The sequence below is a fragment of the Helianthus annuus genome, chromosome 4 (assembly GCF_002127325.2).
Source record: "Helianthus annuus cultivar XRQ/B chromosome 4, HanXRQr2.0-SUNRISE, whole genome shotgun sequence".
In the NCBI taxonomy this organism is placed as follows: Eukaryota; Viridiplantae; Streptophyta; class Magnoliopsida; order Asterales; family Asteraceae; genus Helianthus; species Helianthus annuus.
The window spans coordinates 84,713,028-84,727,526 of NC_035436.2; the positions used below are offsets into that span (position 1 = coordinate 84,713,028).

At 39.0% G+C, this 14,499-nt stretch overlaps 1 protein-coding gene across 2 annotated transcripts; it reads right to left on the reverse strand.

The window, feature by feature from the left end:
- Positions 1 to 2,504: 2,504 nt before the first annotated feature.
- On the reverse strand, positions 2,505 to 5,286 carry LOC110868513 (respirasome Complex Assembly Factor 1). Of its 2 annotated transcripts, none has more exons than XR_002552521.2 (4): positions 4,847 to 5,286; positions 3,237 to 3,340; positions 2,850 to 2,979; positions 2,505 to 2,761 (listed from the first exon to the last, which is right to left on the reverse strand). XR_002552521.2 is itself a non-coding variant. In XM_022117693.2 (4 exons), the coding sequence occupies exons 1-4, from the start codon at positions 5,011 to 5,013 to the stop codon at positions 2,642 to 2,644; spliced, it is 462 nt and encodes a 153-aa protein (XP_021973385.1). In that variant the 5' UTR covers positions 5,014 to 5,283; the 3' UTR covers positions 2,505 to 2,641. The 2 variants fall into 2 exon arrangements, 1 of the variants encoding a protein (XP_021973385.1); XM_022117693.2 differs by having other exon boundaries at positions 4,906 to 5,283.
- Positions 5,287 to 14,499: the final 9,213 nt, after the last annotated feature.

The window sequence follows — 14,499 nt, forward strand, 5'->3', positions numbered from 1 at the left end:
ATGGGTGGTTTTTTTGAGGCGTATTTGTGAGAGGTTTTTTGCTACAATGGGTCACGGTGAATACCGCACAAATGATTTCTTCTCGGGCAAGTGACCGCTACGAGAATCAAAATCTCCAACTTCAATAGCATTTACAATAACATGATGAACAATCGTCCATGAGCAACTGGTTCAAGCGATATGGATGTCATGAGCGCGGTCCATAATGAGTTTAGACTCCAATACGGATGCAGGTCTTCAAGGATACCTTCTTGGGAGCTTTTTCGCCAATCTCTAAAATGGCATCTTGTACCACCATTTAACCCAAATACCACCGGCTGATCGTCTAAACGCTTGAAGTCAACCTCTACCACACCCGACCCTAAAGGTGTGTGGGACGCTCAGTCGACTTTAAAATAAACGACGACAATTTATGAGTTTGATTTTTAAGAACCACAAGAGTTTGCATGCCCTCCAGGGAGAGATAGAAGCAAAGTCGCTAGAAGAAAGACCCGATCAACTTCAACTAATTCCTTGGGTCCATCCACTAATCCCTTAGGTCGATCAAGAATGGATGAGTTGGAAGCGCAAATCTCTGTTTAGTCACACTTAAGGAAGAAGAGAACGAATACCTTAAGGAAAAACGAATGCCAGAAGATTTTAACTTTATTGAAAAAGACTTTTCACATTGCTCGCCAGCGGACCAGGCAATCTTCGAAGCTAAGAAGCAGCAAATCCGAGCAAAATATCCAAACAAGGAGTTGTTTTTTTATTGGTTGTTTTAGTACTTTTTTATTTATTTTTTGTAATTCAATTTTTATTCTAGTTTAATGGTAATTCTCTTTTTATGTCTTAATTGGTTTTTTAAAATAAGGTTATTTTAATCTTAATTTATTATGTTATAATAAAAAAAACAAAACTAAATTAAAAATAACGATTGATTAATTATGACAGCGCTTTATCACACTGCAAGCTAGTTAACAATGGAGCTCCTTGTACATGATTCTGATGATTCAATGGATGAAGACGAGTCCGAAGAGGAAAAGGTAGTTACATTTCAAGTGTTGTCTTTATTCTCGATAAATTATTACCATGTTTCACTGTCTCCATTAAACTACAGACCCAAGAGTATTATCTGGATTCTTCCTCTAAGAGGAGAAATAGTCTTGATAGGTCTAATTCTATTAGAAGAATGGTTGCTGCTGCTGTTTTTGCAAAATTGGATGAATCAAATGTAAAGGTGAATGTGAATCCAGTGGTTTCAAATACTAAAGTGTCACCTGCTACAATTGATTACAGTGGTGGAGGTGGTCGATTTATGTGGTGGAGGTGGTCGATTTATGTGGTGGTGGTGGCGGCAGGATGAGGTGGTGGTTAGGGTTTCATGGTTAGGAAATTGGGGAAGAAGAAGAGTGTATGCAATTTTTTTATCTATTAAACATTTAAATAAAAGCATGGATTGACCAAAATACCCTTAAGTGAATAAACTTAACTGAAAATTTTAATCTAGTTAGTGCTAAAGGACGTATAATGTAACGGGTTTTGCAAATAAAGGATTATGACTGTAATTATTAAAGTTAAAGGTTATCTGTTGCAATACGGTACAAACATAAAGGACGAAAAGTGTAATTTACCCAAAAGTTTTTGTCTAAACATAGGTCAACTCGAATTTATATGATACGTACATAAAAATCCGCACGTAAAAAGTTATTTTTTTTTCAAGTAAAAGAACATAATGAGCAAAGTCGAAACTTTTAAAACTCAAAGAGGTTACCGACAAAAATTGCAATGTTATATTGGTACATGGGTAAAGTTGGAATATTAAAAACTTGAGGGATTAAATGTTGACGTTTGCAAAGTGACTAAAATTGCAATGTTGTGAAACTTTGGGGATAAAACGCAAAAGGAAGAGCAAAAAGATTTAAAAATGCGAACTTTGAAAGTATAGTGGGTGCCGGTAAAATGAAGCTATGGCTAAAAATGCCATTTCGCAAAGTTGGGGGTGGATTTATCATTTTGTATAGAGTAGAGGCTAAAAATATCATTTCTCAAATCTTGGGTCGGCCTTGTATTTTATTTAAAAGTGGAGGGTCGGTGGCACAAAAGCCACTGAATTTGTGTTTTAAGATGGATGGATGAATGAATAGTATGGCTACTAGGAGCAGTCACCTGCTCATGGACTACACGGCCCGGCAGTTTCATCAAATGCCTGAACCAAACCCATTAGTCTGGAACACTGATCAGAAGTTTCTAACAGAACCATGAACCCAACAAGACGAAAATGCAGCGGATCTCTTCAAAAACAGGTCGTCAGAATCTGTTGGTTGTTTCAGATTGTTTTGCTCACCCGTTTGTGATACGGGTTTGTGCATAGTTAAAGGAGCATATTAGGATATACATTCATGGGTTACTGTTTAAGGTTGGTCTTCAGTTAGATACTTTGAAACTGCCTGTATTGACCCGTTACAAGACCCGACCCGCCCGTGTTGCCAGACTTAAAATCAACGTTTTTGTGCGACATAAAAAAAAAAAAAAAATCCTGCTGTGTTAAAAAAATGGCTATTCGTTTAATCGACCAGCTTTTGTACCATCATGGAAATAAAAAATTTGAAGTTCAAAAACAGGAATAGCAAAACTTCAGACTTAGTTTGTGCGATTTTGTTCACATGTCGTGTAAACAAATCCCCAAATTTTGAAGATGGGGAGTACCGACTACTCGACAAGTGTCACAATCTTGAAACATCAGAAGTATGCCAAGCTGTATACTAGGGTCCAAGCCCAACTGAAAGAAAGAGCATAAAGATTGTAAGAGTCAGCAAACCGATCAAAATGTTTGATCTTCGTAAAAATAACGGGATCAATGGATATACCAGAAAGAGGGTGAAAGAAGCAAAAAGACCCTCTTGGAGAAGCAGTCCATGACCACCAAATTCTTCTTCGTCAACCTGGAGGATGATCGTGTAATATCCATAGATGATACCAGACGAAATAAGCAAAAACCTGAAACCATTGCGTCTATTATATTATGCAAAATAACTTCTAGAAAAAACTCTTATTCAAAAAAAAAAAAAAAAAAATCTTCAAGTTATGGGTTTTTGTACAAAATGTCTCAAAGTTCAAATTTTAATCTACTTTTTCATCTATTGATTCAGCTCAAAACGATAAACCGAATAGTTCGAGAAAATGGTCTTAAAAGTGCAAATCATGTTGGAAGTGCATAGTAATAGCTATAGATGATGCAAAAGAAATAAACTTACGCAACAATCCAGATACCCCCAACCAAAGGAAACGCACCCCAGAGTAACCCGCATACAAGGGCCACTATTTGCCGAATCCAATGAAGTACGTCTCCTAATTGATCCTGCAGTAAAACAAACAAGATGCTTATTATCTCAATATATAGGTCATGTTAACAAAGGACGGTATAGTTGGCCTATGAAGCCAAATGAATACACTCTTATAAGCCAATAGCCTGACATTCAAAATGTACTAAATCATATTTAAAAACCCCAAAGTGGCCTCCAACTATTGACGTAACTGATTGTCTGAAGGTAGATGATCAAATTTGAAAGGCGTGCGGCACTTCAAGAAACATAGTCCATGGCACCAGTCGCATATTTTGGGCCTGAGGGATTCGAACCCCAACACCGTGGTTTGTAACCACGTGTGGGGAAGCCTGCAGTGGCTAAAGGAACCCCTGCTGCTAGCAGGCAGGTTTCACAAGGTTGCGACAAACACTATCTTTCATGCCATAACAAGTCTCAGTTTCATAACTCAGACAACCAAAGTAAACCTAGGATCCTTCAAAGCGTAATGCTTTACCGAGTTGAGTTAAGATAGCCAAACAGCAACATAATGTTTTTCTTTTTAATTGACATACATCGAGCTTTTTGCAACTATGGAGACTATCTTCATCATTAAGCAAAACTGTAACTTTTTTAAGTTACTAAAATCCACATTTTTCGTATGCAACTTTCACTGATCTACTCCTAACAACATCGAGATCAATGGTAATGGTAGCTACTAATCTGAACCAAAATAACAACTTTTTGAATCATAGATTAATGAATGTCTAAGATATGAATTAAGCCTTTTACCTATAAGACCGTGTGTAGTGGTTAACACCCCACCCTTGGGCGTTTTGCGCCATGTGACAGCCCAGTCAGCAATGGGGCATTATGGGACATTTTCTAAAATGGGTGTAGTGGGGATGTGGACATTATGTGATACAAACCTGTGGATTGGCCCATATTTTGTGTGAAGCTCCAGCTGGGCGTTTAATTATTAGTGGGAATGAGTTTTGGGGGGAACAGTTTTAGGAGCAAGTAGTGGGGGCAGTTAGTTCTAATCTTATTAATATCTTTGTCTCATTTAGATTAGGGGTCGATGTTTATTTTATAAAAATTAGGGTTTTTTACCTTTAAATTGGAGACATAATCCTTCTCGAATTGGATTACTATCTATGAATTCTATTGTTCATTTATTTTGATTTTCTGGGTTCTATCATTATGTTTGTAATAAAATTAAATAAAAAAAAACATTAAAAAATCTTATTGGACAAAAGCAATGAAGCTGAAGGTGATTGGCCAAGACAATGCCCCGAAAGCGTGATTAAAACAACGCCAACACAGAAAAACTGGCCAAACACGCCCAGTACGCATGGTCTAATAAACAGCGATCATCCCCTCCCCTCGGGGTAGTGGTTATTCTGGTCCCTAACTATTTAAACCCACCCCCCGAATCTAAAATCTTATTTAAAGAAGTATAAAACCCTGATAGACAGGAAAACTTTTCACCTCACATACTCCTACTAATCAACAATGCAATGCAATACAAGATAAATTCAAACATATATACTTTTGATTACTTGTTCAATCTCAATTCAGCTGCTGCTTTATTCAGGTCAATGAACAAACAGAACCAAACCTTGTCCCAATCAGCTTCCGGATCGAGCAATTTGGCAAATTTGAACGGAGATAAGTGACCGTTCTGATGCTGTTTTAACTTTGTAGATTTCTTCTCTTTGATACTCATCGTACGATTGTCGAACAAAATCAACAGTTGTGAAATTGATGAGAGCAAACTAGGGTTTGATTGAAGAACAGAGAAACTGAGAGTGTTTGTTGTTGATGAATGATTGAATTGGGGATTATGATATCTAGGGTTTGTGATCGGGATCGATTAAAGTAAATAGGGATTGATCTGAAGTCATGTTTGTCACATCTGAAAAGCTGATGGTGATCATAAATCAAAGAATGTAACTAACTTTTGGTTGCTTGGATGTGGTTTGCAAAGATTGTTATTTTTGTAACGCTAATTAGGGGTGTGCATGGGTCGGTTTGGGTCGGTTTTGGGTCATAACCATAACCATAACCGAGATGTCGGTTATTGAAAAGTCATAACCATAACCGGTGGTTATGGCGGTTTCGGTTATGGCGGTTTTGGTGGTTATGGTGGTCGGTTATGGGTCGGTTAACCATGAACTTGGGCGAAGCAAAATTTAGCTCAAAACAATATTATCTATAAATATTAATATCTTTAATCACCGAATAAAACGATATATAATATATTCAACCAAAATGATATCTGTAAATATGAATGATAAGATTATGAGAAAATATAAACAGAAAAATAAACTAATCATACAACTTTAAATATTGAATAATGAATATACACAGCTAAACATAAACAGTTAATATTGAATAATAATTAAACTAATCATAAACAGAAAATATAGACTTCTAAGCAGCAATGTATATACACAGCTAATAGTTAATATTGAATAATTAACTAATCATACAACTTTAAATATTGTATCCGATAGCAGAAATTTATAAACAGAAAAAGTAACAACAAACTTTATAGTCTAAGGCTCTAAGCAGAGGAGAATCAGTCAACACATTTGTAAACGCATTTGTAAACAAGAACGAGAATCAGTCGATAACAATCAGAATCGTTTGGAATACGTCGAGAATCAGAATAAGTCGAGAACAATACGTAAACGAGAACAATACCTGGAAGTTGGAACTCTGAACTGGAAGTATTTCTTTGAATTGAACTCTCGTTTGAGTCGTTTCTTACTTTCTTAGGTCGCTGACAAAGTTCTTTGATAGGAAAATTGAAACTGAAAGGACGTTGTGTTCGATTGGAACCCTAATAGTAATGATAAGTAGGCGCGTATTTTGGAAGAAGAGATATTTTCTATTGGTTTTAATTAATTCACGATGGTCTTTTGGTATTCCTTCATGCTCCAGGCCCTATTTCAAATTTTGAATAACACAAGATCGGATCGGTTTATCATACGGGTCGGTTATACGGGTCGGTTAACCATTACTTTACAAACTAGCGGGTCGGTTCGGTTATGGCGGTTATGGAAATGTTGAAAACCATAACCGACCCATTAGTATCGGTTATCAAAAAATTAAAAACCGACCCGTCGGTTTTCCGTTCGGTTCGGTTTTTTCGGTTCGGTTTTTTCGGTTATTTCGGTTATGGGTCGGTTAATTCGGTTTTTTGCACACCCCTAACGCTAATTGCAGAACTCGTTAGTCGTCGGTCGGTCGGTGATGTGAGAATTTGCAAGTATTCGGAGTTACTCGGGAGGCAGTTTATATATCTAATATTTTCAGTTTTATAATGAAAACGATATAATTTATTATTTGTAAATACTTATTATTTTTAATCTACTCTTGATAGTTTTAATTGAACATACATGATAAAATTCTTAAGTTGTCATGAATAACATTGAATTTCATCGGACAAACCTCTGATAACATTGAATTTCATGGGATAAACCTCTAAAAATTATAAAACAAAAAACAAAGTCATTAAAATTCACACAAAAAAAAACTTGAGAAAAGTCGAATTAAAGAAAGGAATAGTGGATTTTAATAATCTCAATTATTCACCGTTGGCCGCTAATAGTTCCAATTTCAAAAATAACCACTGACTCTCCCAACTATTAACATATTGGCTTTCAATGGACCCTGACTAACAGAACCTAATGTTGTTAGTCTTCGATCACTGGGAAAACGTTTTTAGCTGGAAAAAGTTTCCTAAAGGTCCGATCTAAGGTTACAAAAAGGTTTGGGACGAAAATGTTGACTTTTCCGGCCAAAAAGTTGAGTTTTCAAGACAAAAAGAAGTTTTCCGGCGACGAAAGAATTTACGGCGACCTCAATAATTGGGGTTTTTAGTAGAAAAATGTTCCTAAAATAAGTAATAAGTTTACAAACAGGTTTGGGACAAAAAAAAATGAGTTTTCCGGCCAAAAAGGAGTTTTTCAGCCAAAAACGTTTTTCCGGCGACCGGAGACTAACGGCATTAGGATTCTGTTAGTCAGGGTCCATTGAAGGCTAATATGTTAATAGTTGGGACTTCTAGTGGTTATTTTTTAAGTTGGGACGGTTGGTAACCAACGACAAATAGTTGTTATTATTGAAATTCAATATTCCCTAAAGAAACATGCAACTATTTTGATTCTTTTTTATTTACTTTTACTTCTTTATGTGCGTTACTTATTGAAAAGAAAAGTCTTGGTATCAATACATGCATCTCAACCCAATGGAAAATGTCCTTATTTTATTTCTTTTATTATATAACCTTGTGTATTGTACGGGTTGAATAAATGTAATTTTATATGCCAAATAATAAAAAAGTTATATCTTTAAAAACCTATGTATTAAATAGGTTGAATAAATGTAATTTTGTATATTATATAATAAAAAAGTTATATCTTTAAAAAACCCCCCGTGTATTGTGCATGTTGAATAAATCTAATTTTATATACCAAATAATAAAAATGTTATATCTTTAAAAACAATGTGTATTACAGGGATTGAATAATGTAATTTTGTATAGCTAATAATAATAAAAATATATCTTTAAAAAGCCTCATGTATTATACGGGTTGAATAAATGTAATTTTCTATATTAAATAATAAAAAAATTATATCTTTAAGAATCACGTGTATTTTACGGGTTGAATAAATTAAATTTTATAAATCAAAAAATAAAAAAAAAGTTACATCTTTAAAAACCCTGTGTCTTGCACGGTTTGAATAAATGTAATTTCATATACTAAATAATAAAAAAAATTATATTTAAAAAAAACTCCGTGTATTACACAGGTTGAATAGATTTAATTTTATATACCAAATAATAAAATGGATAAATATAAATGGAAAACAAAACAGTAAAAGATAAAAAGATCAAATTATTACTTGTATTTTCATTTATATTTTTACATTAAAAATCTAAAACATTAGTAGAAGCTATGAGTTACTTATGCTTATTTTATTATAATTCAATTTTATTAATCCTTAATATAAAGTAAAGACAAGATAAATATAAACGGAAAAAAATAGTAAAAGATAAAATTCATATACTAAAGTAATATATTCTTTATTTGAATCTTATTAACAAATTAGAAATAATGGATTTTAATAATCCAAACTATTGTCTGCTGGCCGACAACAGTCCTAACTTTAAAAGTTCTCACTGGCGGTCCCATCTTTTCACATATTGGCATTCAATGGACCCTGACTAACAGAACCTTAACGTCGTTAGTCTCCGGTCGCCGAAAAAACGCTTTTGGCCGGAAAACCAACCTTTTCTTCTGAAACCTTATTACGGACCATTAGGAACCTTTTCTAGTAAAAAGCCTCAGTTATTAAGGTCGCCGGAAAAACTTCTTTTTCGCCGGAAAACTTCTTTTTGGCCGGATAACTCAATTTTTTAGCCGGGAAACTCAAAGTTTTCGTCCCAAACCTGTTTATAACCACAGATCGGACCTTTAGGAACCTTTTTCTGACCAAAAACTTTTTTTCATCGACTGGAGACTAACGACGTTAGGGTTTTGTTAGTCATGGTCCATTGAAGGCCAATTTGTGAAAAGATGGGACCGTCAATGGGAATTTTTAAAGTTGGGAATGTTGTCGGCCAACGATAATAGTTGTGATTATTAGAATCCATTATCCAACAAATTATTGTCTATATCTGTCACACCCCCAAAATCCACACGCGGAGTACCACCGCTTGGGAGCGTGACATGACCAGGATCAAGCCATCAATCATATCAAACATAGCATTTAATAATAATAAAAGTCATTAAAGTAGTTCATCATGACATGATTGATGTTTCAAAACCAAGCATTGTTTAAGTAGTGGAAGCATTGTTGTAAACCCAAGTTAAAAATACTGAAATGTCATAAGTGTCTAACAAAGTAATACGATCCTTGTCCACAACGACCGGCTCCTCTTTGTGCAAGCTCCATGTACCTAACGATCTGCAAGGCATGTAACAGAATGATCAACAAACTAGTTGAGCGAGTTCACAGTAAGTAAGTGCGTAACAGTAAGTAACGGGTGGCTCTACTGGGCCGATAGTAAGTTGTATAGGTGGGGGCTTCCCATGTTATGTGACCACTAGACTATTCGTATCAACTACTCGTATCATCCCTGTTCTTCTTCCGAGAACAGTAGTGCGTATGGGGTGTACGTAGGTTTTACGCACGTATCCTTCACAACCGAGGATAGGAGACGCGGGGGTGTACGTGGGTTTCACGTACGTATCCTTTGTACCGAGGATAGAAGTAAGTAATGCGTACACGTAGGTTTTACGTGCGTGCCTGACATCCGAGGCAGTGATTGGCATATGACCACGTAGGTGTTATTCTAACCTACGGAACCGTCCTGACATCCGAGGATCATGGTAGGTGATAGTCTAGGAAAAGCATATGTACGTTCTTAGTCAATTGTAACCTTTATCCCATTCCCACGACCCGGGAATCCCATGCCTTAGTAGGGGTGTGAACTCACCTGAGTTTGCTCGGCAGACAATAAAATGCTCAAGTATACAGTAAGAGATCAACCACGTCCTATCATGGTTACTTATGCAAGTTAGGTTCGTACTCAACTATTGCACGTATCAGCTACACGTATGTATACACATATAATCATGGCAATGTACACGTATTCCACTAGCAGCCCAAAACAAACAGTAAACAAATATCCAAGTGCCCGGCCCAAACCAATTGGGCCTGTATAGTAAAAGTCCAATAGCATGGCCCGTTTCGAGTCGCAACGAGGAGATCCCGAGTCGCAACGGGACACGTAACGGTGATGATCTCGAGTCGCAATCGGAGCTGGTCTCGAGTTGTTAAGGTCCGGTTACGAGTCGCAACGGGACTCGCAACCGTGGTTTCGGTTCGTGCTGTTGTGTGAGATTGCGACTTGGCAAGGTCCGGTTACGAGTCGTAACAGGACTCGCAACCGTTGGTCTCGACTTGTCATGCCCTGGTTACGAGTCGCAATAAGACTCGCAACCATGATTTCGGCTGATGTTGCTGTGTGGTCTCGAGTCGAGACTGTGGGTTCCGACTCGCAATCTGAGTCGCAACCAAGGATGTAACAGTTTTCCTTAATTCATGCAATACGCATTTATGAAATCAATTATCAGTTTCCAATTTCAATTCAACTAACATTCCGTAATATCAGCAAACAATTGGGCAGCTTCGGAAAACAGATCAAACACCGAAATCAATTCAGAAATCAACAGGTTCATGTACGTTCATAACATGTCAAGAACATCTATACGATCGGATTCATGTGATAAAATTACCCATTATCATGCAACTTAAATCTGAATCCCTATCAACATTACAGCCGGTTAATCAACATGTATTCAAATCAAAACAATAACGATAACAGTGGCCTTTGATTCCGATTACTATGCATTCAATATAACTAGCATAAATCCTTAATTCATACATGATAGGGTCATCTAGTATGGCAATCATAAAAACATAACATTCATATATCCGATTATAAACAATAATCATGTAAATCCGGTTACTAACAAAACACATAAACACGTAAACAAGAGGTTGATGCTAACCGAGATGTAAACAAAAGACGGATCCGAGAACTTCAAAGGTGTGATCTCCGGTTCCGAGAGAGAGACGATTTCCGAGAGAGAGGGAGAGAGAGCTTATGTGTGTGTTGCTTTGTGGTTGCAAAGATTGTAAAAACTAAAACCCTAAGATGTGTATGTGTATATATACGTAGAGTAGGTGTGGGCCGAAACCCCACATGGGTCTCGAGTCCACTATGATGACCGAGTGGGTTGTTTTTGTAATGATTTACTAATCGGCCCAAATAGTAACATATGCAATCACAATAAATCACGTAACATGTAACATTCAATCAATCAATATAATCACGTAATCACACTAGTTCAATGGTTACACGTAATGTACGAGACGGTAAAGTACGAGTTGTCACATTATCCCCAACTAATTAGAAATTTCGTCCCGAAATTTGGTATGCACTCACTGAGGAAGCTAGGTAAGTTATAGCGTTCACTGGTTTTCCTGGGGTGTCACATCCTCCCCCCGTTGATCTGGAATTTCGTCCCGAAATTCCGAAGTAGTAGCTTCAGCCTCAGTAGTGGTTGCATTGGTTCCGAATAACTGGGGGTACTTTTCTGTCATCCTGTCTTCGCGTTCCCAGGTGTACTCTGGGCCACGTTTGGAGTTCCAACGAACTCGAACAAGAGGGATTCTCTTGTGTTTGAGGACCTTCACATCCCGGTCCGTGATTTCTACTGGCTCCTCGACGAACTGCAACCGCTCGTCGATAGTGAGTTCCTTAAAAGGAATGATGAGGGTTTCATCTGATAAGCACTTCTTTAGGTTCGACACATGAAAGACATTGTGAACTGCTCCGAGTTCAGCTGGTAGGTTCAACTTGTAGGCTACCTTGCCAATCTTTTCTAAGATTTCGAATGGTCCGACGTACCGCGGATTCAGTTTGCCCCTTTTTCCAAAACGTACCACACCCTTCCAGGGTGAGACTTTCAATAATACCCGGTCCCCGACCTGAAATTCCAAAGGCTTTCTACGCTTGTCCGCGTAGGCTTTCTGACGGTCGCGTGCTGCCGCCATGCGTTGTCGTATCTGTGTTATCTTTTCTGTGGCGTCCACTACAATCTCTGGACCCGTAATCTGACTATCCCCCACCTCTGCCCAACAGAGAGGTGACCGGCATTTACGTCCGTACAATGCCTCGAATGGAGCGGCTTGAATGCTGGTATGGTAACTGTTATTGTACGAAAACTCCACCAATGGGAGGTGCTTTTCCCAGCCGTTGCCGAAATCGATAACGCATGCCCTAAGCATGTCTTCAAGTGTTTGAATCGTTCGCTCAGACTGCCCATCGGTCTGAGGATGATATGCTGTGCTCATGTCTAATCGTGAGCCGAAAGATTTATGCATTGCTTGCCATAGCTCTGACGTGAATCGTGCATCGCGATCCGAAATAATAGAGGTGGGCACTCCGTGCCTCGAAACAACTTCCTTAAGATAGACGTCTGCGAGAGTGGAGAACTTGTCCGTTTCCTTAATCGGCAGGAAGTGTGCAGACTTGGTGAGTCGATCAACTATGACCCATATTGTATCGTTCCCACGCTGAGATCTAGGTAACCCTGTAACAAAATCCATGGAAATTTCTTCCCATTTCCATTGAGGTATCTTAGGCTGCTGAAGTAGACCAGCTGGCTTCTGATATTCAACCTTGACTCTCGCACAGGTCAAACATTTTCCAACGTACGTAGCGATGTGGGCCTTCATGCTAGGCCACCAATAAGTAGTGCTGATGTCGTGGTACATTTTATCTGACCCTGGATGTACCGAGTAGCGAGACTTGTGAGCTTCATCCATTACAAGTTCGCGTAAACCGCCATAGAGAGGGACCCAAATCCGGCCCGTTACATAGTAGGCGCCGTCTTCCTTTTGTTCCATTTGTTGTCGTGAGCCGCGTAAGGCTTCGGCCTTGACGTTTTCTGGTTTCAATGCTTCTACCTGAGCATTTCGTATCTGTGCTGGAAGGTTAGACTGAATCGTAAGCTGTAGCGCTCGCACGCGCTTCGGTAAGGTGTCCTTTCGACTTAGAGCGTCAGCCACAACATTGGCTTTGCCTGGATGGTACTTGATGGCGCATTCGTAGTCGTTAAGTAACTCGACCCATTGTCGTTGACGCATGTTCAAATCTTTCTGCTTAAGGATATGCTCGAGACTCCTGTGATCGGTGTAAATCGTGCACCTGGTACCGTACAGGTAGTGTCGCCATATCTTAAGCGCGAAAACAACAGCTCCCAGCTCTAAGTCGTGCGTCGTGTAGTTCCGTTCATGAACCTTTAGTTGACGAGAGGCGTAGGCAATAACTTTATCCCGCTGCATCAATACGCATCCCAGGCCCTGTATTGATGCGTCACAATATACTACGAAGTCTTCTGTGCCCTCTGGCAATGAAAGAATAGGTGCGCTGCAAAGCCTATCCTTTAGATACTGAAAAGCAGTTTCCTGCGTGTTGCCCCAACGGTAGGTGACACCCTTCTGTGTCAGTAGTGTAAGTGGTTGTGCGATCTTTGAAAAGTCTTTGATAAACCGGCTGTAGTAGCCTGCCAAACCCAAGAATTGGCGTATTTCTGTCGGTGTACGCGGTGCAGGCCAGTTCCTGATCGAATCTACCTTGGATGGATCGACATGGATCCCATCCTTGTTTACCACGTGGCCTAAGAAGTGGACTTCACGAAGCCAGAAGTCGCATTTAGAAAGCTTGGCGTACAGTTGTTCCTTCCAAAGGAGTTCCAATATAAGGCGTAGGTGTCGCTCGTGTTCCTCCTGACTCTTGGAGTAGATCAGAATGTCGTCGATGAAAACAATGACGAACTTGTCGAGATAGGGTTTGCACACCCTGTTCATAAGATCCATGAATACTGCAGGTGCGTTCGTAAGTCCGAACGGCATAACCAAGAACTCGTAGTGACCATAACGAGTTCTGAATGTTGTCTTAGAGACGTCCTCCTCGCGGACTCTCAGTTGATGATATCCTGACCGTAGGTCGATCTTGGAATAGTAACACGACCCTTGCAACTGGTCGAATAAGTCGTCTATGCGTGGAAGAGGATAACGGTTCTTCACCGTCACCTTGTTGAGTTCACGGTAGTCGATGCACATCCTGAACGTACCGTCTTTCTTTTTCACGAAAAGCACTGGAGCTCCCCAAGGCGAAGAGCTTGGACGAATGAAGCCCTTTTCCAAGAGCTCTTGTAGCTGCTTTGACAATTCTTCCAATTCTGATGGAGCTAGACGATATGGTGCGCGAGCTATGGGTGCTGCTCCTGGAGCGAGCTCGATCTGAAATTCAACCTGACGATGAGGCGGTAAGCCAGGTAAATCTTCAGGAAACACCTGAGGGAAGTCACGTACGACTGGTATATCCTCCAATTTCTTTTCCTTTACTGATGCGTCTGAAACAAGAGCCAAAATGGCTGTGTGACCTTTACGTAAGCACTTCTGAGCCTTTAAGAATGAGATGATGCCAACCACAGCACCACTCTTGTCGCCTTGGACTTCGAGAGGTTCTTGACCAGAACGTGGAATACGAATGATCTTCTCACTGCATAAGATTTCTGCCTGGTGTTGGGATAACCAATCCATCCCAATCACGACGTCGAAA